The sequence below is a fragment of the Anopheles maculipalpis genome, chromosome 3RL (assembly GCF_943734695.1).
Source record: "Anopheles maculipalpis chromosome 3RL, idAnoMacuDA_375_x, whole genome shotgun sequence".
In the NCBI taxonomy this organism is placed as follows: domain Eukaryota; kingdom Metazoa; phylum Arthropoda; class Insecta; order Diptera; family Culicidae; genus Anopheles; species Anopheles maculipalpis.
Genome location: NC_064872.1, coordinates 17199300 through 17222578, shown reverse-complemented (window position 1 = coordinate 17222578; position 23279 = coordinate 17199300). Strand labels below are relative to the sequence as shown.

The 23279-nt window shown below is 45.4% G+C and overlaps 1 protein-coding gene across 12 annotated transcripts in view; it reads right to left on the bottom strand.

Annotated features, from left to right (window-relative positions):
• Positions 1–3987: 3987 nt before the first annotated feature.
• Positions 3988–23279, bottom strand: part of LOC126563720 (neural-cadherin) — a 678265-nt gene continuing 658973 nt past the window's right edge. For 8 of the 12 annotated variants that reach the window (XM_050220379.1, XM_050220372.1, XM_050220367.1 and 5 more), the window contains exons 17-23: positions 21750–21987; positions 18184–21571; positions 17929–18099; positions 10134–10375; positions 5766–5975; positions 5503–5673; positions 3988–4180 (exon numbers count right to left, since the gene is read on the bottom strand). In XM_050220379.1, coding sequence (XP_050076336.1) covers positions 4065–4180; positions 5503–5673; positions 5766–5975; positions 10134–10375; positions 17929–18099; positions 18184–21571; positions 21750–21987 — 4536 coding nt within the window. In that variant the 3' untranslated portion in view covers positions 3988–4064. Of the gene's footprint in view, positions 4181–5502; positions 5674–5765; positions 5976–8933; positions 9173–10133; positions 10376–17928; positions 18100–18183; positions 21572–21749; positions 21988–23279 lie in introns of all 12 variants that reach the window. The other 4 variants (XM_050220373.1, XM_050220377.1, XM_050220374.1 and 1 more) reach the window with 1 other exon arrangement.

The following is a 23279-nucleotide window of genomic DNA, read 5'->3' as shown; positions in this document are numbered from 1 at the left end:
ATAAAGGGGGGAAAAAAAACAATCGTAACACGGTTCTGTTTGCTTTCCCGTTTCGTTGTGTATGGTTGTAAATGGAACGGAGAACTTAAAGTAAAAACAATGCAAAACAAAACAAAACGTAACATTGTTTACTATTTAGAATGTATCTCTTATAGCTATTGTTGTTATTCTATTTTTAAAAAAACCGAAAAAAAAACAATAAAACAAAGTAAAAACACTAAACCTAAAACCATCTAGAATGTACAATCAAAACAAAACTTTACACAACTCTTCAAACCTTTCCGTTTCAGGCGTGCGCGCGCGCGTTTGTGTGTGTGGCCTCCTTTACGCTTCCTTGACTTTTCGAGACAAGTCTTGCAAGTTCGAAGTTTCTTGTTTGTCTAATTTCACTGGTACAAATGTTCCAGAATGAAAAAAACACACACGACAGTCGGTAAAATTCGTTTCTGTTCCAACCGATTCACAGCGAAAAAAGACCAACAACAACTACCGGCACATGTGGTTCGTGTTCGTGGGTAGAATTTGGGTTCGCCTTTGCAGTGAAAGCGGAGAAAAATAGGGAAGCGCTTAAGCGTGAAGATAAATAGTGAGGCGAGTAGTCGCACGGCTAAAAATCAACAACTGGACAGAGTCGAGCTTGTTTATCAGAAAATAAAACAATCAACATGTTTGTGGCAAACCTGCTCGAAGGTTGAGGTGAGCTTTGTGGTTCGATTATTGATTTTTCGATCAAAAATCCATACCAACAAGAGTGATGCATATCGGTGTGTATAATGCAATTAGTGTTTTGTAACGCTATTGTTAGGATGAAGCTTTAGAGGTTTTTTGTTGTTGTTGCTGTTGATGGTGGCTAGCTTGACTCGTTGAGAGGCTTAATAAAGAAAAATGACTGTATGGAAAAGTTTATCCTTCCGTGCACTTCTCTTTCTATTGGCATTCTGTACGTGTTGTGAGCGTGTTCACTTGAATGTTTCATTTTTTAAATCCTTCATACCTTGTATGTGTGTAGCCGTGTATAAGTGTGTGCGAGTATTTTGTAGGTTTGTAAAAATCGTTCATATTCATTTTCCTATTGCAGTATATGTACAAGGGTATAAATTATTTGAGTGTAATCATGTTTTGCGGACGAGCGCGTTAGCCCGCATTCCTATGGTTTCTCCCTGCTTTTAAAATTGTATATTTGTAAAAGAAAGTGTACAGTAAAAAAGTGTATCATTATACGTGGAGGTACATAGAGAGTTGTTGGAAACAAGGCAACAAATTAAAAATACGCTTGGGAAAACTCCCCAATAACAAAGGGAGGTAGTAGAGAAACAGTGCTTACAAAAACCACTAACCAAACAGTTGCGCACTATAAACCGACCTTGATCGGACTAAGGAAGGAAAACAAAACCGTGGAAAATGAAATCCTTCATTTGTCTCTGTTGAAACCACTCATACGTTTGCTTTCGGGGGAGTATCGTTGCTTTTACAAAGAGGGAAGAGAACTTGCATACTTTCGCTGCCGAAAATTCTTCTGCAAACCCGAACCGAAAAATAATGAACACAACTTTCCGCAATGCGTTGAATAATTGTAGCATAAGCTTATCCAAACGCTTTCCAAACAAACAAAAACTGTGGGCAATGTGGAATATTTTTCTACCAATATTCCACCATTTATCACAAATCTGTCATCTGCTTTGCGTACCCTCGCTTTTTCCGTTTTCCGACTCCCGACAGCTAGCAAGAAGGTTAGAAATGAGGTGCAAATCTATCTTTAAGAGTATGAGATTTACGCCATAAAACGAGACAAAAAAAAGCGGTCATTTACGTCCCGGCAGAGAGTCTTCAAGAGATGTGTCCTTAGTGATATGGTACAGACAATTTGTCCGATATATCCAAAAGGACATAGAAATGAATGGGAGCAAAAAAAAAAAACATTCTGCGCCTGTCCATTCTCCAAGCCTGCTCTCGCCAAAAAAAAAAAAAAAAATGTTCCTCCAAATCAACAGTTTACAACACGATAGCTGAGCTGGCTGATATGAAGTCGAATGGTAAGGTGGTCTCCCGCCGCCGGGTGTGATCATTTCAATTTTTCACGCTTCAGCACTTTCTCATTCGTTTCGTACGAAAAGGAAGAAATATTGCACCCTCCATCTCCCCCAGCGCACGGTGGAACTGGACTCAGAGGAGAGGCATTATTACTATTCCACCCTCATTTTGTCTTCAAAAATTTGGACAAAACGGAGCAAAAAGAAGGTAAAATGTGCTGAAAGCTGGCCGGGGAGCAGTGCGTTTTGTGTCTCTTTACTTTACGGTACCGGATGATTTTGCTTGGAATTTGGCCACTTTGCTGGCAGGCATCACTTTGCTTTGCCTGCTCGTGCGACCGGGCGTGTGATAGTACCGGTTGCCGCATGAGTCGTCTTCGCCTTTCTAGATCAAGCAACGATAATTCATGCGCTCACTCGTTCTCCCGTTGTTTTCTCCTTCTGTGCTCGGCTTCCCCTTTTATCTTTATCCCACCGATCGAACTGCTCGATAGCGTTCGGCAGTGCGGGAATGACTTTTTCCCCCATCTTCCATCGAAGCGTATTAACGCACACATACACACACACAGACTTTGTCCACATTCCTGGGGTCCAATCTTCTAACTGTACGCGAGCGCGCGCTTAACCGTAACCTTAAACTGTAATCTCAACAATGATTATAATTAAACTTTGGTTTAAGGTATGCTTGCATTTGTTTGTTTTTTTGTTTTTTGTTATTAATGCTCGGCTTTCTTCCTTCCTTCAATCTCTATGCTTAAACATATACCCCGCTTCAGTCATTTCCCCGTTATGGTTCCCCTCCATCGAAGGGACCCAGACACACAAGCATGGCAGGAAACCTTTTCATCTCGTCTCGGTTTGTTTCTTTTTTTTTATTACGAGGGACAATTAAAACTGGCGATTGAGACAACGAAAGCACAAAGAAAGGGGAGGGAACCAAATGTTGCATTTTGTTTCTCCTTTTTCACCTCCGGTACTGATACAAGTGTGGGGCGCAACCAAAAAAAAGGTAGAAAAAAGTCCTATTCCTCCCTTACAAACGCCTTTTCCCTCTTCAAAGCACTTCAAGTTCGCCAGCCCGCACATTTTGTACCGGGTACTGGGCGTCTCCATCGAATTGTGAAACGACCGTAAATCATCACACTCCGACAGTGGACCACTCTGACCAGGGGGCGTCGCGCAGTACGGTTCATTTTTCATTTCTCCCTCGTCTAGAATGGACTTTGCTCACTCACCTGCCGTCTGTCTTGATGGCGCGTGCGGGGAGGGGAGTCCCGTCCCGGTCGACTTGCTTAGGCCTAGCAGAGACCCGATTGTGGCTTATAAAATAAGTACGCCCGGCGCGTGATCCGAGACCAAGTCCCGGGCTGGTAGATTAAATGGCAGTTCTACGGTTTCATCATATTTGGGCGAACTGTATATGTGTGTGTGAGGATGCGGAGAAGAATGTTGTATGTACGGGTGTACTGTTGCTGTTACAGATGGTTTCGGTCACCGGTGACGACTCACTCTTCAAAAGAGAAAAATGTAGGAACCACTACTTGCTCGTTGCTCCTTTGCTTTTTTCCTCCTTCATAGTCGAGCTCGCCGAGCTCGAGAAGTAAATTATACTAAAACGCACAACCCCGCAAATCGGTAGCTGTTGGCAACGAATCTCGTGTTTCAGTCGTCTTTTGTTTTGTGTGTGTGTGTATGTGTATGTCTCCAATTTGTCTCTCCTTCGTGACCGTGGTGTGGTGATGGCGGCGGTGCGCGGGAACCGGTCGGTGCACGCTGTTCACTCGATTTGCATTCACCTGTTCTGTCTGGGTGTCTCATCTCTGTTTCGTGTTTTGTTACGTTTCGGTTTCGCGTTGCTGTTTCTACGAGACTCTCATTCGTTCGTCCGTTTCGCTCGTTGTGCTTTTGCTTGTATCATCCTGTCACACTGCTTTACATCCAATGGGTTCCCGAACTTCCCACGTACACCTTCATACGTACGGTCGAAGGAGACACGCGCCCATCCACGGTGGTATCGATCGAGCGAGCTAGGATTTAATTTAAATCATCAAGCTCAGTCGGATGATGATCGCCGTACATGTTGGCCAGCTTGTCGAACCGAGGACCCCAGGCATCCAAATAGTCGAATTCCTGCACCTCGTCATCCGTGCCTATTTGGTGCAAAAGTAAAGGGAAGAAAATACATTGAAATAGCACGCGTAAGCTGCTTACACCCAGTAGGTTCTGGGAAAATTGTCATTGGCAGAAGGACAGTCGAAAGGAAGCTTTAACGTGAAATGGTACAGCGAGCCCAATAGTGTCGTTGGTCGCATGCGTCCCAAGAGGTTTGTATCATTTCTGTACAAAAAAATAAAATATAAAATAATCCCCATGGTGAAGAGAGCAAATTTACTGGACATACATTGGACCAATTGGTGGCACAGGCAAACCACATCAACCACAAGCTAGAGTACAAAAACATTAACTAATGATAGATATAAAAGGCAATTCGATAAGATGAAGGGCTTATCGAAGGTACCGAATATGATTTTTACCATACAATAATTGAATGATACTGTCCTGAGGTTTAAGAATTCCTGGAAATCCTTGCAATCAAAACCAACAGATCAATGCTTCATCACAGTTTGACGCAAGGTTACCGATTGGTCCATTTCGCAAAACCGGCGTTTTGATCCCCGTTTTCTAGGAAGTATCGCGTCATGTTGAGGACGTGAAAATGTGGTTAGTTTTTCATTGCTGCTGTTGTTATTTGTCGAACCTCTCAACGATTAAGCACATCAAAACTGATTTTAAAAATCAATTACCCAACACGTGCAATCATATCGCAAAACCTCCGACCTCAAACGTGTCACGTAGATCCATCGCCCGCGGAAGCATAATATCAACAAAGAATTTATATTGATAATTCAATATTGTCATGCAATTTTAATGTACGTGAAGCCTTGGAAAACATCATTGACGATATTTGTGGCTTTTATTGGTGGTGGTGGTGGTGCCGTCACCATCGTCGGCAGTGTCGTCGCCGGGAGCGTTCCGCGGGACGATAAACATTTTTATGATATTTGCTACCGGCTTTTGTTTATTTGATGGATCAGTGAAAAACGTGATAAAAATGACTGTGTGCGAAGCGATATGAACGTGCGAAAGGTAGATAAAGGCAAGATCATGAATCATTAACAGCAGCAGCAGGCTTCAGGCAGAGATTTAGCATAATTTACGCGCTGGCTTTGCCCCGGCTCGTCATTACTGTTATTGCTAGTGGAACAGTTTATTTGCTCAGTTTAATTGATGCTAATGTGCACCAATAAATTCCATATTAATTATGACGAAGCCAAGTGCTTTGTTGTTTATTTTAAAATATTTATTTTTTAATACAAATACTTGTTATTAATCGAGAGGGTGATTGGAATGTTTTTCCTGTCCTGCTATCCGTAAAATACGGATAAATTAAAAGTAAAGTAATGCAACTCACCTGACTGTAGTGAACTAAGCGATCCAGCCGTACTGCCACCACCTTCGTAAGCATAGTTGCGCAGATCATCGAAGGGTGGCGCATTAGGGTCACTGTCGGCCCGCTTCTTGTGCTCCTCGATAAACATGCCAACGTTAGGTTCGTGTCCCGGTCCCATCGTCATGACCGGATCTGAAAAGAAAAATAACAAGCAAACAAAAATAATCATTAGTCCTCGTCGTCTACTTGCTAGAGAGATTCCTCGCAAATTTCGCTACACTTACACATCAACGGTGGCATCTTGCACTGCGTCAACTCCGGCATCGGCCCGATCGGGATTTGCAGTGGCGTAATGTCGTACGCGGTCATATCATCCTCACCGCCCCCTTCATCGTCGTAGTTGATGATATTCTCCCGCACGTCATCATCCGGGCCCGGATATTTGATGTGCGACTCTCGCCTTCGGTTGTACACCACGAACACCAGCACCAGGACTGCTCGCGGCGAATGGAAGGGAATATAGTAAGGTAGAAGAGAAATGCGACGGATTTTAGTAGATTTCAATTTCGATGCATTAAAAATGGAAGACACCGTATGAGCAGGCCCTTTTCGCATACTGTGCCGTCCGGTAGTGGTTTATTCTGCTTCTTTTTGGTGCTTGCAATTCTGCAGCCACCGACCGATCTGCTCATTTCCGTTCGATTCGAATTTCCTTCACCAAGCTACTGGTGGATTGCGTTTTTTTTTCTTCTCTCTGTTTCATCTTACGTTTGTCACGTGTTTTTAGCAGCTTTGCACAAAATCGTACCCATTGCGGTTGGTGGTTGGTGGCCTCCTGCATGCTTGCATAATCTTTTACGATGCTTCGTTCACTGAATGTCGCTTGGATTGTGGGCGAACGAACGAAGGGAAAGGCGGGCTAAATTCAAGTAGAACATGAGCTAAATGGACCGAAATGACCATTGCATCTTGGTTTTTATTACCATCACCCCGGAGACCACCCGTACCACAATGGATCGAAGAAGCAGTACTTGCGCTAGCTATTTCTTACATCAGGAAAGGATTCGTATTTGCCCCAGACACGAACAACCAAACTCTCCCCCATGATGATGATAATATGGGGGAGTTTCTGCTCTGTCTGAAAGCTGGCAAAGGAATAACGAATCGTGGAAAGGCAGATACTAGTCGGTGGACCGGCAGTGGAGGGTGCTTATACGCCCGAGCAAATGAATGCAACTTGAAGGAGGAAAAAGAAAACACTAGCACAATGTTGTCACATTTTCCCCATTCAACACACACACACACTCTCAACTGCACTGAGGTTGGTTTTGTGGATTTATCGAAAAAGTAACACTTATGCAATTCCACACTGGGAACGCGTATTACGCACACGCTTAAGGTCGCTGGAAACCTTTTAACGTGCCGGCGCGTTCGCTAATGCTTTCAGCTCGGCGTTCGATAGATCCACAAGGCTTACCAACTGCAGAGTGCAGAGATGTTGCAGATAGATAGAAGGATGCTAGCAAAACAGAGGCTAGAAAATACAATATCTAAACTAGTATAGTGGCTAGATGCTAGAAGTAGTAGAAATAGTAGAGTTGAACAGAAACACCATTACAACTAGAGTGCTTAATACAAACCCGTATTGTTGGACTCGATTGGGTGCGAAAGGAAAGGAACAACACGAAGAATGTTTCACACATTCGCAACGTAACGAAACTTAGAAACCAAAAAACAAAAATACGGGGAGAAACATTCAACGGGTAATAGCAAGTTGGACGTGTGAGGTGACGATAGATTGAAAAGTCCTGTAACTTGAACACAATGCTACCGGAGTGGTGTATTCGTAGCGATACATAAACACACACATACGTCCGGACGGCTGCTGACGTCACCGACGTCACAGAATAAGCTGTGAACCCGCGCACATAAAGCTTTTGAGGATAACAAAGTAAAGTATAAGCTCACAAACACAAAGTGTGTTGAGTGTAAACGAAGAAGAACAAAATAAAAAAAAATGGAACCATTTCGCGAGAGGATTTAGGTTTTCTGTGTTTGTTTTTAGTTTATACTTTCAATCGACACAAAGTGAATGGTCGCTTTTCACACGGCAAACCCCGGGAAATCTGGGTGTTGTTTGAAGGTGTTGCTTTGCCCAGCTTGAACCCACGTGCTCCATTGACAAATTCACAACCTCAGCTGGTGGGTACACACACACACACACACACCTACACGTGAAACACGTTTCACAATGAGGTAGAATATTTAAAATCCTAACATTTTGGTGGGTGGAAAACAAGGGAACACGACAAAAAAAACCCACCCATACTTTTCTATATTGTTGATCCTTTTCCCGGCGCTCCAACATGACGGGAGAGCGGGGACGCGGGGTGAAAGAAATGCACAAAAAAAAATGGGGAACGAAAAAAAGGAAATCTGTGAAATTGAAAGCTTTCAGTGAAAGCTTTCTGCCTCTCCTTCTCGCTCTCTCTCTCTTGCTCCCTCAGAGGAACGTCACGATTTTCCAGGGCGTGTACCTTCTTTTCGGTTCAATTGTTCTTGTGGTAGATTTAGCATTTTCCCATAAAAAAAGAAAAGCGGAATGATATTTTTGTTTCAAATTGAATACACGGCATTGTCACAACAATTGGCACAAAAAGCTTTGAAGCATGGTTGGCGTACCGGGGCGCCATTTTTTAAGGATGAATTTTGTTGCTTTCTAGAGAAACATTGATTCCTATTCCGGTTTTAGATCTATCTGAATTGGATGAATGTTTCCTTTATGTACGTTTGATTGTGGGGTGGGGAAAGGAGGACCTGGTAGTGGAGGTAGTCTTCACACGACAGGACTGGGGTTGAAATCCGGATCTTTCCTCAATAGTGAGAACTGACTATCCAACTATGTGGTTTTAGCAAGTCTAATAAGCCATCTGATGGCTGGCGTGACCTAGAGGGACGTTGGACCAAGCGAAGCGAGAGAGAGACTTGTGATGGGTTTTTGTATATTTAATTATGAATCATGTTTTCAACCTGAGTATGCCCGGTATAAGGCAACATCCAAGGAGGAAATGTATTATGAAATTTGTAAATGGTCAACATATACAATGTTGACCATTCGGCAAAGAGCTACCATATTGGAAATATATAAAATAAATATGAGTCATGTTTTGTGATTGACTTGAACATGAAGGAAAAAAAAAACGGTTCTAATAACATATACAAATATGCGAGTAATACGATACTTATTAAGACGGATAATATTTCCATTTATAGAGAAATATTCTCTGCAACTCAAAGCACCAAAATGCACCCGTTTCAATGAAGCCTCAAAAGATTCGTCGAACTACGCTACCATCATTTCCCCGTCGTTAGTGTTGTTAGTAAGGTTTTGTGTGTTAGTGTTGAGCGTTGAACTTCCGGCCGCTGAATCAGACTTCGGAAGGTATACTTACGTATGAGCGTACTGACGCAAATGACAAGCGCTATGATGAAGTCCCGCGAGGGCGTCAGGATGCCGGACGCGAGCAGCTCAAGCTCGCAGTGCGCACCGGAAAATCCGAGCGGACAGACACACTCATACGCTTTGGGCGGATGGTGATCCCGGCAGCGGCCCCCATTCTGGCACGGATGCCACAGGCACTCGTTCGCGTTCACGCATCGCGGCCCGGACGGTTTATACCCGGCAGGGCACCTGTGCATCCCGAAACCATTACGCGAACCCGATCGTGTTTGTGTGTATGTGTTTGTTTACATTTGAATGCGTCGGTGATGTGTCACCCAACCCCACAGCGAAGACAAAACGGGACCATTTCGCATTGTTCGAGTCACGTTTAGATGGCACGTAGCGGATGATAGAATGCCGTGGTCCGCGTACAGATTGTAAAAAATTTATGTGTGTTTGGGTGTGGTGGGGGTTTGATTTTTTTTTTTATTGAGATGCGTGCGTGATCGAAGTGAGTGTGGATAATTAAAACCCAACAGAAATGTTGCAAAAGTGCCATAAACATGAACATCGAATAAGGACACGAGACAATTGGGCGGGTAGGACCGCATGGACACAACACACAGGGGATGATGAAAATAAAATGAAAGAAATAAAAAAAAATCATTAGCACAGCTATCGGGGGGCTACTTACCAACATTTGGTGACCATTGCTTTATCTTATCCGATCCGATTGGGTACGTGAGTTGGGAGAGTGGCTTCTAAGTCACAAAAAAAAAGGAACGATAGTCTATTCTCTATGGACGAGATAGTGCTTTCAACTTTTTTCTCACGCAGTCTTTTGCGGAGTGTTGATACAAGATTCAGAGAACGAAAGCATAACATTAAAGGATAAATTGGAACAAAATTGGATGGATAAGAGGAGGTGGGTATTATGCAAATAGTACAAAAGCAAAAGCAGGAAAAGCATGCAAGAAGAAAGCCACAATGGGGTTTTCTTAAAAATTACACAAAAAGCTACACATATAAAGCTATATACACTAATAAAAAGAGACAGAGAGAAAGAGAGAAAAAAAAACTATCACCAATAACAAAACAACAAAAATATAATTTTATTCAAAAACAGAACGGGCTACCCGCAATTTCTATCGGTTATAAGAATATAGACAAAAAAAAACACATCGTTATGTGAGAAAACTACAATGCTCACTCAATATAATTAGCAGACACACAAGAATGGCCGCCAGGGCACCCATGCTCAGCTTGAGCGTCTGGCCCTCCTGGATGAGTTCGCAGTTTTCGCCCCAGAATCCGTCCGGGCAGTCGCACCGGTAACGCAACCGTGGCTCCTGATTCACGCAGATGCCACCGTTCAGGCACGGCAGATCGAGACACTCGTTTCGATCCATGCAGCCCTTACCGTCCGGTGACATGACGCGCCCTTCACCGCAGCTGTTGTTAGTTGTTGGTGGTCACAGGTTGTTGGTGCACGCGGAAAACAAAACCCCCCCCCAGCACGAGGAAGTGGGTGGGTGGGTTGAAGAGAAAGAAAGGGCGATTGGTCAAAATTTTTGAGCCAACAAGAATGGTGCTTCGGTTAGTGAACACAGGCGTTTTTGTCTTGCCAGTGGAACATGGATACAAAAAGGATCGAAGCGAATCGATTGATTGGCTGATTGATTGGTAGGTAGGTAGGTAGGTAGTAGTAGTAGTATGATTGATTCGCGGGACGGTTCATTTACTTTAAGGGTGGGTGTGCGCTTGTTGTGTCTGTGTGGTCGCGCGCCCCCTTTTTTTCGGATCAATTTCCGCTCCAGCAAGGGAATTATCCGTGATACACCGGAACCGTTCGAACCCGCGGTTGGCCTAAGTGGCGCTGAAGCATGCAAAATGAGTGCCGCACAAAATAACGATCCCCGAGAAGGTGGGGTGATTTTGTGTTTTATTTTTACCACTGGACGTTTGCCCTAATCGGGCGCTCGTGTGTTTGTGCGTGTGTATGCTAATAATGGGGTCAGAATCGTTATATGATGCGGCAGATGATGTACGGTTTTTCATATTTTGGGGGAAAAAGAAGCGAGGACGTTCCCGCGTGTACGAAGAGAAAGGTCGAGATATTATATATGGTTAAGTGGAAACTGATTGGCCATATCAGGGCGGGAAGGGATTTTCACGGGCAGTAGCATGCGGAAGGTGCGTATGTTGGTGTGTTTTTGATATGAAATTCCGCCGGAGGTGCTAGGGCATAATAAATCCACCACCAGGGTAGGAGTGTTCCTTCCTTTCATCTCGAACAAAAACATAAAATAATCCGCCGGCATACGCGGTGAGGATGACGTTTGGGTATTGTAATAATGTTAATGATGGTGATGATGATGTGATCATGTAACGCGTAATGCTTGCTGGTTATGATGAAAGCGATGTGTGTAATTACGGAGAATAAATATGGGCGTGAAGTTGTGATAGTGATGGCCAAGGTATAGAGGCAAATACGGTGACAAAATAAGAATAAGATAATAAAATATAATATCAACGCAAAGCAACAGCTAAATGAAAGACAAAACCAATATTCTATTCTACGAAAATCATTCACAACCATTCAGCATGTAATTACATACAATTGTACTCATTCGAATTAATATAAACGGCATGTTATTTATTGCACCATAATATTAGAGCGAAACTACTGCAGCAAAAGTCCTCGGTATGATAGAAATTAATTAAAAGCAATTTCAAAGCGTGTTTCATTCCAGCTAAAGGCACAACAATACACCGTACAAAGTATTCGTAATCAACGTGTAATTTAAGATAATCGCACAAGCTATCCAGCAATCCGTTCAAAGTGCGATGGTTCGTGGAACCAATCCAACCCGAGCTCAGACTATTGGACAAAGTAATTGTAGTGCATCCGAAATCCGAAATCCTTCACTAACCAGCCGGCCAGCCAGTAGCCAGGTTTTGCGTTTTTGAAATTTCAACTTCCGCATAAATCAAATCAAGCCTATGCGAGCAACGGGGCAATCGAAACCTCAGCACTCAGGCAAGAGCTTTTAGGGCTGTTTGAAGCACGATGCATTTGCAGCCGGTAGGGCCTTGCCACAACAGGCTTTGCTTTTGCAGACCATTGGTTTAAATTACATAAAATAAAATCCAAAGCCCAGTGCGTCCGGTATATCACACACGTTCGTGCTGTTTGATGGATTGAGTGTATGAAATGCATTCCAAAACCGTGCGGTGCACACCGCGTGTGTGATCACTGGCGAGGATCAAGATATTGCGTTAGTTTTGCACGGGACATGGGAAAATTTATGCCCTCAGCAGAGAGGTACGGTGTTGAATAATTATTTAAATTCGCCTCTGGTGGTGAGCAGACTGACTGTGACCACAGAATGTTTACATCGCACGCTGTAGCGACGGCAGATGCTAGGAAAGCTCGTTATTATTCATGCCATATATTAATCAGTCAAGCATCAGAATTCAAGTGAAATATGATACACTGCAACAAGAGAGGAACAGTTATTTTTTCAAATATATATTCCACTGATTTGATGAAGGATAAAAATTAGTTGTGAAATTTTAAACTACTAATGGAAACTTAATTTGATCCTAGCTCTTTCAACAACTCTCTTCAATCGGCTGTCAAAACAAAGCCCAAAACAGCACAAGAGAAATGGAAAAGCGGCTTATGAACGATACTTGCGCACAAGAAGTACTGCTCAAACACCCCCGTTCGCCCGGTCCGGGTCAAGATTGCTACAAATAAAGCCTTCTTTTGTTAGATTGCAAGTAATTTCTCTCTCCAAGCACATCATCACCGTTGACCAGTTTTCTGCCGTGGTTCAACGTTTTTGTTAAGAGTTTCCAATCCGGACGAACGCAGCATCTCGAGACTGGCACCGAGCCTTCGCTTCCGGATCCTACTTTACAATTCCACTCACAGCTACGGGCCAACGTTTTAATCTATCAAAGCACAATTCACACCAGAGAAACAGGCGAAAGCAAATAACTTCCCAACTCAATCAACTCCTTCGCTCCACGGCAAACCCGGTTTTCCAAAACCATGCACAGCACCAACGCTCAGGCTTTTCTCCTTCTTCCGGGTAGGTTTTGAATTGATTTGTGAAATGGCGACAATCGTTCACCGTCGCTTCCGGATGGTGAAACGACAGACGTCCACAATCTCGCCCAATCTCTTGCTGGAAGGCTTTGTAATACACGCTAAATAATAGATTTAGCACCGGCAACGAGCTGCTACCGATGTCGTCGACTTCATCTCAACAGTGGTGCGAAACGTTTTAAGTTACAAATCTCATCGCATCCGGTGCGAGATGTTGAATTTGGTGGCCGTTCCGGGGGTCTTTCAAAACCTGAACCTAGTTGCGCGAAAACGGAAAGCGGAAATGACCTAAAGACGGATGACATCGTCCATTGAGTTTGGCTTGGTGCCGCGGGACCATTGCGTATACAAACATAAATCCAAGCACGGAAGATATCGGCAAACTCGGAATATATGTAGAAACGCCGAGAACCGACAATAACAATTCCTGCATTAACATCGCCTGCACTTCGGTTCTTGGGAAAGCAAAACCTCGAGACGCATACAGTTCTGCGAACGGAGAGGAAGTCGGTTCGGGTTTTCGGTCGATGGTCAACAGGCTTTTCTGGAGCTTTCTTGAGCGTTGATCGCCAGCAGGCTTCCGGGAATAATGGATCAAGAGCAAAACCTCGCCCCGGGCGGGAGAATAAATTATGTATTAAAAATGTGTTTGTTTTTATTACCGCTTCTCGTTGTCGTTTGCAGTTAAGCCTTCGATAAGAGAGAAGGAGAAAGAGAGATGGTTGGTTGGTTGACCGAGACAAACAAATGGCCATTCCGAAATAATACAATTTACGACTGTGGGCATGGTTTTGTCGGGAGTTGGGTTCTCGTTTTTTTTTTCTCCTTAACATCTAACCCACCCTTGTGTGCGGGATTCCAATTAGTATTCCATCCTCGATTTCGTCAACTCGCTCATAAAGATGGTGCACGTGAGCGGGAAGGTTTGAACGGATTATATCATCACCGCTTCTTAGTCTACCCTTCCTTCCGGATGCTGGATTCTATTTCAGTACCCAGAGCTTCCGGCCCCTTTGGTTGGTGCAGGGGAAGATTTGACCGATTTTCATAATATGCTTTACGGGTTTAGTTTTGTTGTTGTTTTCCTCGCTCAAAATTTTCTTTTAACCCGCGTTTTAAAACATTCAAGCTTTGGATGGTTCAACAGCGTAACAATTTTTTTTTTCTGTACGACTTTGGGCAAGCGACGACCCAAAAAGCACCGTATTGTGATCCTTTTTCGTTAGACAAAATAAAAAAAATCAACCTTACTAAACACGAACCCTTCTGTTTTTGCCGCCAGTCACCCTAGTTAGAATACAACGGTGTGATTAGCCTGAATATGGTCATAGTACCGTTTTGGGTGTGCAGTAAAGTATACCGCTGGCAGATACCTGGCTTTAATATCTCTCTCGGTGTTATTACACACCACGGGATCTTTCACGGACGATCGATGTACGAAGCAAGCACAGGGTAGTGATGAATTTTGCAATTAATTTTGGGCTTCATTTACGAGAAACCGGTGGATGATACACGGTCAAGTTGTGTGTAAACATACCACCAGAATGTTAATAAAACTGTGTAGATTTTTTTCCAAACCATACCGCGAGGAGTAAATGGGAGGGGTGCAAGGATTGCCCGAAAAAAAATGCGACGATGTTCAATAGCATAAAAAGCAATATCTAAATATGCACCCGCATGGGCTTTTCGTAAGCCAAAAAAAAAAAAAAAAAAGGAAACCGGGAGTCTAAATCCCAAATAAAAACGCCATACAACGGCGTACCAAATTTCGTGAAAAACAAATTTTGAACTCCATAGAGTGAAACCTTTCAAAGCATACACACACCAACCCTGTGGAGAGAATGGAAATCAAATACCTCCTACTCGCAGTGGATGCATTTTGTTGGTTGCACTTTTCGGTTTGCCCAACCTCATCTCGAGCCGAGCTCACGAGTCGGAGGATTTCATGAAGGCAAAAGCTCGCCTCGAAATTCCTATCATTTTAAACCCGTGGCTCGATATGACAACATGCAGGTCTCAGCGGAACACAGTTGCTGTGGAGATGCACGGTCTGTTTATGAAGGATACCCATCATCCGGCCACGGGTACGGGTCGCTACCAGTCGTAAACATCTATCGAGGGATTTTTTCCGAAACTGATTGGTTTTTTTTTGTTGTTGCCTTCTTCACGTTCGCTGGCTCGCCTTCCTCTAGCGGTGCGGTTTATCCACAAAACACCAGCCAACACTACACAGTCCGTATGAGGGATTCAGCTGGAGGAAAGAATACCCGTGATTACCATATTGGGTCGAAGGCTGTAAAGTTTCTGCTTGCAATTACTAGTTCACTTCCTGTGTCTCTGCATTTTTATTTTTTTTTTGTTGGTTGCTGTGTTCCATCATCGGGACCTGTTACCGAGACCGGCGTGTGATGCAAACGAACATTAACAGCAGTACAACTACACTCGCCACCATCATTGGACACCATCATTACGAGTTCGCAGTGCCATTCACCGTCGTCTTACACCAGCTGTAAAGGAACACGGGTGTCCTCCACACGCTCATCGGGGAGTACCGGCTCTGTATGCGGTGCTTCAAACTCCCCGTGTGTACGGTTGGCTGGAGTTTTGGCACAATGACAAGCGACCCAATAATGGACGAACGAGGAAACCTCCGGAGCAGGCGTCTCCGTGCGGGGTAAGTCGCGAGTGCGGGACTAAAATTACGACTAACGCGTCTGTCATCAGCTTTTCAAATCTGTCGAAGGAAGATTCGCTGGCAGCGGATCGTAACGCTAGACGTGGGAAAATGGGAAACTCCCCAATCATTCTTCATCCGTTTCGTTCGGTGAAAACGCCGCATCGCATCGAAGCATTGAGTCGTCGTTTGTGACAATGGTTGTCCCAGCAGAAGGGGTACACGCCGAGCGCATCCTGCATGGTGGCAAATTACCACAAAAGGAGTGACTCCGTGAGGTGATGATGGTGAGAGAAACTGATAAGAATCTGTCTGTTCCATCTGGGCCGCGGTTGTCGGGGGAAAGTGTGTTTTTTTTTACGATCATTTTTCCCTTAAGAAGAAACCATACTCTGGCTGAGGACATATTATAACGGGCATGTGCTTGGGAAATGGCATCCACTCAACCAACTACTCTCTACCACCTGCACTGCACAACCATGTCTATGATAGACGCCTCTGAGTGTACTTCGCAGGGAGAAGCATTTTCATATTCTATAGCAACTGAGACGGTTCTTTTGAGATGTACAATGGCGTCGTTGAGTAGGTTGATTCTTCAAAGGTATTGCTGGTTGAAGAAATGCATACTGAGAAGGGGTACAGAATACTGATTTGTAGATAATCAAGGGTTTGTCTTGAAGGAACTAAAAAAAAAATAAGCAAACTGTCATTTGAAAACTTCAATAACATTATTATAATTGCAATGCACATTGACAGTAAAATAAAAGGAATACTTTTGCAGCTTGGCAATGTCGCAATCATTCTTTAACGAATTAACGAATTCCTTAAAGATCCAATAAAGCTGTTAAAAAAAGTCGTACGAATCAACGTTCAACAAAATTGCACTCAACCGCTCCGCTAAAGCTTTTTGGATCAACAACATGCGAGCCGGGTGTGGCGTTCATCTCGGCACAGCAGGCCAACCTGAGTTCCAAACCGGCTAGGATTACATCCATTCGTGTGAATAAATAAATAATAAATGATAACCAGAACCACCATCACCACACCGGCCAACAACACCTTCGGCACCGGATTGCCGGGATTCGCCTTTGCATTGTTAATGATTGTCTTCTCATTTTTCTCCCTTGATCTTTAGCTTTAGCCTGGAAAATTTTCCGCCTCTTCCGTGATTAACCTATCCGCCAACGCAACAAAACACCAGAAAAAAGGTTATCCGCTTTTAGTAAGCTCATCGCTCTTTTCTGCACCATGGTGATTCATTTTCCATTCCGGGTGTTCCATGCTAGCGTGGGTCAAAGAAGAAAATTGAACGGCAACCAAAAACAAGAGCCCAAAGGGCAGTGCTTGCTGATGTAACCGGAAGTAGATGAAGTTCGTTCCGTCTGTGTAAGATGGAATTACTTCTTGTTATTTTTTCGTTGGTGTACTTTTTCGCGAACCACCCATGAAGGTATGCCCTACGGCGATGTGTACATGTGCACAAAGGATTTCTATTCACCTCGGAATATGCTCGCCTTTCGTAGCGGCTAACGCTCGCAAACCAAGGTCAAGGATTAACTTTATGCCCTTGCGTCTAATGAAACTCGCACACTCGTTCTCATTCACCCACACGCACAATCACACTTAGCAAAACACGAAAATAAACACATTCCTTTCACTTTCCGTGGACATGCAGAAATGATCAATAAACAAAGGTAAACCGAAACGGCACACCGATGAGATGCTAAAGGGAATGAGATGATGCTCGTTCCGAGGAAGGAATGAAAGGAGATGGTGATGAGATGAGCAAGCAAGATGAAGTAATGGTATGGATGTTTATGCTTTCGTGTATTGAAAATGAATGACTACCTGAATGAATGGGGAGGGATGAGTGGGTAACACTAGATGGTGGATGTGTTTTATTTAATGTAGGTTTAAGGATGATGTTTAATGTAGGATCAATATGGGGGGGAAGAAGGGCTCTCGCAATCGAATGATTAGTTTGTTGTGCGCTTCAGCAGAAGCTAGCCCAGGAACAACGTAACACCCGCAGGCATGGAGCAGCATGGAATGGAGCCTAGACTTCATTCTGTACATAGCTCATAGTGCCAAGCTAAACGTTTGTCTTGGGTTGGTTTCATCTGCCGAAGGCAAACCGGGATCGGTATATCATGGCTCACCGAAATGACGGGGGGAGGATGACGCAACGCGTTTTGTTGCCTCAGGTTTACTTACGTGCACTCGTATTCGTTCCACAAATCGACACACTCGAACGGATCCGGACAGATCACGTTGGCGCACGGTTTGTTCGATGGACAGTTGCGCTCGAGGTTGCGAGCCATCGTTGCCTGACCCCATTGCGTACCGTTCATGGCCGGTGGCAGCGGAAGATGTTTGCCCTCCAGTCTGTTTTGCCAAAAGAAAGGGGAAAACAAGCGCTTCGTTAGCAAGGCAATGTAATTTGTTGAGGAAAAACGATCCTGCACCTACCTGATATCATCCAAACAGCTTTTTTGATAGTCAGCGTACACCTCGAATGTGCGGACACCGGTATACTCAGCTTTACCACCCGCATATACACCTTCCTGCTTATCAACCAGCAACCACTGGTGCCCATCGAAGGTGAACGTTTCGTTGTATCGGCGACCCTCACCACCATCCAGCTCCAGCGTGGCGGCCGATCCATGGCGGTTCACTCGCACCACATGCCACTGACCGTCGTCCACGGCAATCGCATTCAACCAGATATCCTTCTCCTCCGTACGCAGCGAGTTAAGATTGTAGCGGAACCGTAGACGTGCGTCCTTAATCTCGAGAATGCCGTACTCACGGTTGTGCTGATCGCTCACACGGAACAGCTCACCGTGCTGCTCACGTGTACGGAACCGCAATTGTATCTGTGTGCTGAAGCGATCCGGTTCGAACGACAGTGCGTACTTGACGTAGCTCTGCTGCTTAAAAGTGGTCGGTATGGTGGGAATGTTACAAGCCGGACCAGTCCAACCCGGCCGACACTGACAGCGTGCCTCGGTGAAGCTGCCCACACAGTTGCCATGCTCCCAGCAGCGGGACGTTTGCTCGCTCTGACTGCACACTTCCTCCGTTTGCGGGCAACCGGCCACACTGTTTCGCGACAATCCCGGATGCGCCAGATCATAAAGTTTGCTATTGTGCACCAGATTCTTAATGCACCCATCGAAACCCTTGCCCATCGGCATATAGTTCCAGCGGTAATGTGTCGGATCGAACTGCTCACGATAGAACCCGCCGATCTGCAGCGGTGCATTCACGTTCAAATACTCGTTGAAGGGTGGAATTGTACCCCGAGCCTGACACGACGAATCGTCAAACTCTGGCGGTGAACCATCCTCCATCTCAGCGACTTCGGCAGACTTGCAGTAATCCACCACCATGCGTACGTTCTCCGTGTCCCAGAAGATGTCCAGCCGGTGCCATTCACCATCGTCCAAACTTTTCTTCGTTTTCACACGCAGCTCCAGCGTGCCGGAACCAAAGTCAATCAGCAGTCTTGGGAAGCCTCTCTCCAGCTCGACGGAAATGAAGTCCGACACTAGCAGCTCGTCACGCTCCGGTGGTACGATCGGTCCGTTGTACAACAGAAGCCCATCAGATTTGCGTGTGATAAACTCAAAGCTAAGATGGGAATCGTCACACATTGCTAGCGGTGGATACCAGGCCCAACCATTGCCGCGGAAGCTGCGCGTCGTCTGCTGACACCGTGGCCCAGTGTATCCGGTTGGACACGAACAACTCAACCCGTACCGTGTTTCCATACAGCGACCACCGTTGTGACAGGGTGACGAACGGCAGGACTCAGCCTTGCTGAAGTTTCTAGCGCCGCAGGTACATTCGGCAATCACGTCTACGCGGACACCCACCAACGACGTTTTGTTTGCATTTACCATGTACGGCAGTGAGCTAATGTCGAGCGTATTTGTGCAGGAACCTTCGCACATTTGATTCTCGTACAGACACTCGTCGATACCGACCATTGTGATGTTCACACCGACATCCTTTTCGATTTCTTCGCGATGCATCAGTACAATGCCGTTTAGTCTTACCGGTTTGTAGTACGGTGATCCATGGGCAGAGAAGCGTACGTCCGTTAGAGGGGGATGCTTACGTCTGAGCTGCACACTGAAAACGTCCACATTCTCCCGGTCGATGTTGAGCAAATCGGCTAGCTTGTCCTTAAACCGGTCGGCCTTGCTACGTGACAGACTCTGCGTCCGATAGTTCCACACACGTATAAAGTCTTCGTCCGTAATGCCTGCTATCCGTATTGAGCCACTGTTGATAACGGCATCGTGTGGTATCTCGCGCACAGTTACGGTCACGTTCGCTGGGACATCTGCTTGCGTGTGCTTTCGATCGTACACCTTGAACCTTAAATGGTACCGTCCATCGCGCGTTCCCTGTCGCATCGTTATCATGCCCGTATCCTCGTCCAGTTTAAAGCGTGGATGCTCCTGCGATTCCCAGTGGAATTTCTTGTCCGGCAGATCCCAGTCGTCCAGATCGTACACGTACACCCGGCCTATCTGCGTGTCGGGCGCCTGGCCGAGGTAGTTGTACACGAATATGTCCTTCGAGCCAGGCTGCATCTTATTGTCGTTGACGTCGCCTATCACTACCGTTAGTGTGCTTGTGCCCGTCATCGCAGGATTACCGTGGTCTTTGATTACGATTGGAATCAAATATTCTTTCTGCTGCTCACGATCGAACGAGCGGAGGGAGGACACGATCGCCATACCATCACCGTTAGCACCCTTCTGGTCCTGCTCCACCTTGAACGAGGCACGGATGATGTCGTCCGCGCCCGGGTCCAGCCGGAACTGGAACGGTGGTCCGTTGCTCTTCGATCGGTCGTCATCGTCGGTTGCCAAAATTTCGACTACCTTGCGCGGTGGCACATGTTCCGGCAGCACCGGTCGATAGTCTTTTAGGAACTTGGGTGGATTATCGTTGATATCCTGCACAATTACCGTCAGCGTGGCTGTGGCAGTTTTCGGCGGTATTCCATCATCGATGGCCAGTATCTTCACCTGATGACGGGGCGTTACCTCACGGTCTAGGTTTCGTTGAATCGTAACCGTACCCTCCTGGTTGATGGAGAACTGCCGTTGCCGATCGGACGAACGATCGATTGCGTACGACACCTTGCTCTTGCCACCCTGATCCGGATCGGTTGCCTTGAATGTTTCAAGCGTTTTGCCTACATCCGCGTTCTCGTAAACCGAAACCTCGATGTTGGGCCGCTCGAACTGTGGCTTGTTATCGTTGATGTCACGCAACTTCACGACTACCCATGAATACGCTACGTGATACTTATCGTTGTCATTATCTTCGCCTTTGTCGTTCACTTGGATGCGGAACCGGAAGCCATTGCTTTGCAGCGGATCCTCGTAGTCCAGCGGTTGCACAATCTTCAAACTGCCGGTACCGTCGTTGTTGCGCACCATGGTAAACTTGTCTGCACCGTACCCACTGTTGTCGATTACCTTGTACTGGAACTTGTTCGTTTCGTCCTCATCGTGCACGGTGACGGTGAGGATGGGCATCTCCGGTAGGTTTGTACCATCCGTTTCGTCCACTTCCGTGAACCATTCGTCCTTGGTGAACTGGGGCGGCATATCGTTTATATCTTTGACGCGTATAGAGGCCGTCCCAGTCCCTTTTAACCCCCCGCCATCCATCGCTACCACCTGTATAGAGTAGTCCGGTGTGCGCTCGCGGTCGAGACAGCAAACTGCCGTCTTGATAACGCCCGTGTCCGCCTCTATCTCGAATATCGGTGAGCCTGTTTCCTCTTCTATCACGTTCTTTTCGATCGAATATATCAACTTTGCATTCGTACCTGTGCGCGCGTGTGTTCCGGTGTGTAAGAGAAAAGTGTAAATCAATGAACATTTGCGAAAGGGGCCACTGGCCATCGTAAAAGTTCGATGCGCCCAATTATGTGGGTATCTACCATGGCGCACACAAAAAATAAACCCCCGATTGGGAAAACAAGCGTAAAATAAAGCACCACTTACCTTCGTTCGGGTCATCGTAGTCAACGGCCGTCATGGTCATTACAACCATGCCAGCAGTACCGTTCTCGGTCACATTGCCGAAATAGACACCCTGCGGGAAAATCGGCGCATTGTCGTTGATGTCCTTTAGGTTCACCTGTACGTCCGCGTATCCGACCAAACCTTCGCCACCTTCATCCTGGGCGAACACTGTAAATCGCCATTGTGGTCGTCCGTTTGGTTGATCTCGATCCAGTGGCTGTTGGGGCGCGCAAGATGAAAAGAAGAAGCAACAAAAAACACACATTCTGTTAGAGAAGATTCATTCGAACCGTTTGCACAGTCCTGCCCGTTGACCAGTCGGTATCCGATGATAAATCCCTAATTTACTCAATCGACCTGCTTATAGGGGTAGGTCAACCGTGTCGCCTCGAATCATCGACAAACGACAATGTAGGGAACGCCTCCGGGAACTCCAAAGGTTTGCCAGAAAGGAATCGAAGCGAAAATCATTACAAATACACACACACACCAAGGCTAGCAGTAGAGTGTCATAGCCGTGAAGGGACCTCACTTTCGCTCCATTGTAGTGCCACACCGGATGCCAAATCGTACAAGCAAACAGTGCGCACCGGCAGAAGGGCATCATTATAGACGGGGTGAGAATCGATCAGTGTTCCATTTCCCGTTCAATTAACTCAACAAATTGAAAATGGCACTTCATGTTCGGTACGGTACGGTACCGGTTCCTGGGTGGAAGTGAATTCGTCAAAGATCCAAACGAAATTAGATCCGTTGCCGGTTGTGAAGCGAGTTCCACTGGATCAGGTGAACAAAGCACGGATTTCCCATCGGACCGATGGAGTAAATGGGGTAATGGTAAAGTTGTAGCATCGTGAAACGATTGCACTATTAGTGTTTCCTCTTCTTGTAACAGTTCCGTTGATTCTGTACGATGAATCGAGATGAGGGATAATGATAGGCAGCAAAAAGTTTCAAAAGAATCTTCTAAATAATAGAGGAGAGGATGAAGTATGTCCGTGTTGGAATTATGTAAAAAATTAGCATCAATTTGCAAGTGAATATGGAAAAAAAATACCGATAAAACCAGTGCTTTGAAATGTCTTAACACAATTCCATTCGCAAACACATTTCATCAAACACATGATAACATTCATCAACTAAGAGAACACAAATATGCCATAGCAACGTTTGCAAGAATGACGACATGAAGACAGCATGCATCAGCTTCACAGTTCCGTAACTTGGAGTATGGTGCTGATTCGTCGGAGTACGTCCTGCTGACACTGAGGTTAGTTGCATTGCAGTTCTGCATGTTACCCGTATTCACCAGGTGTGCCACCACATGCAGGCAACTTTATTGTTTTACCAGCTTCCCAGTGCAGTCGCGTTGCTAGCAACTACTCATAGCGAGATAGGTGTGTGGCAACAATTTCTTACAACATTTAATAAATTATTCAACAGCTCAAACGAAAGGAAGACAGCGAACGGGAAAGCTTCCCGGAAACCGTTTGCTGCACGATCACGATC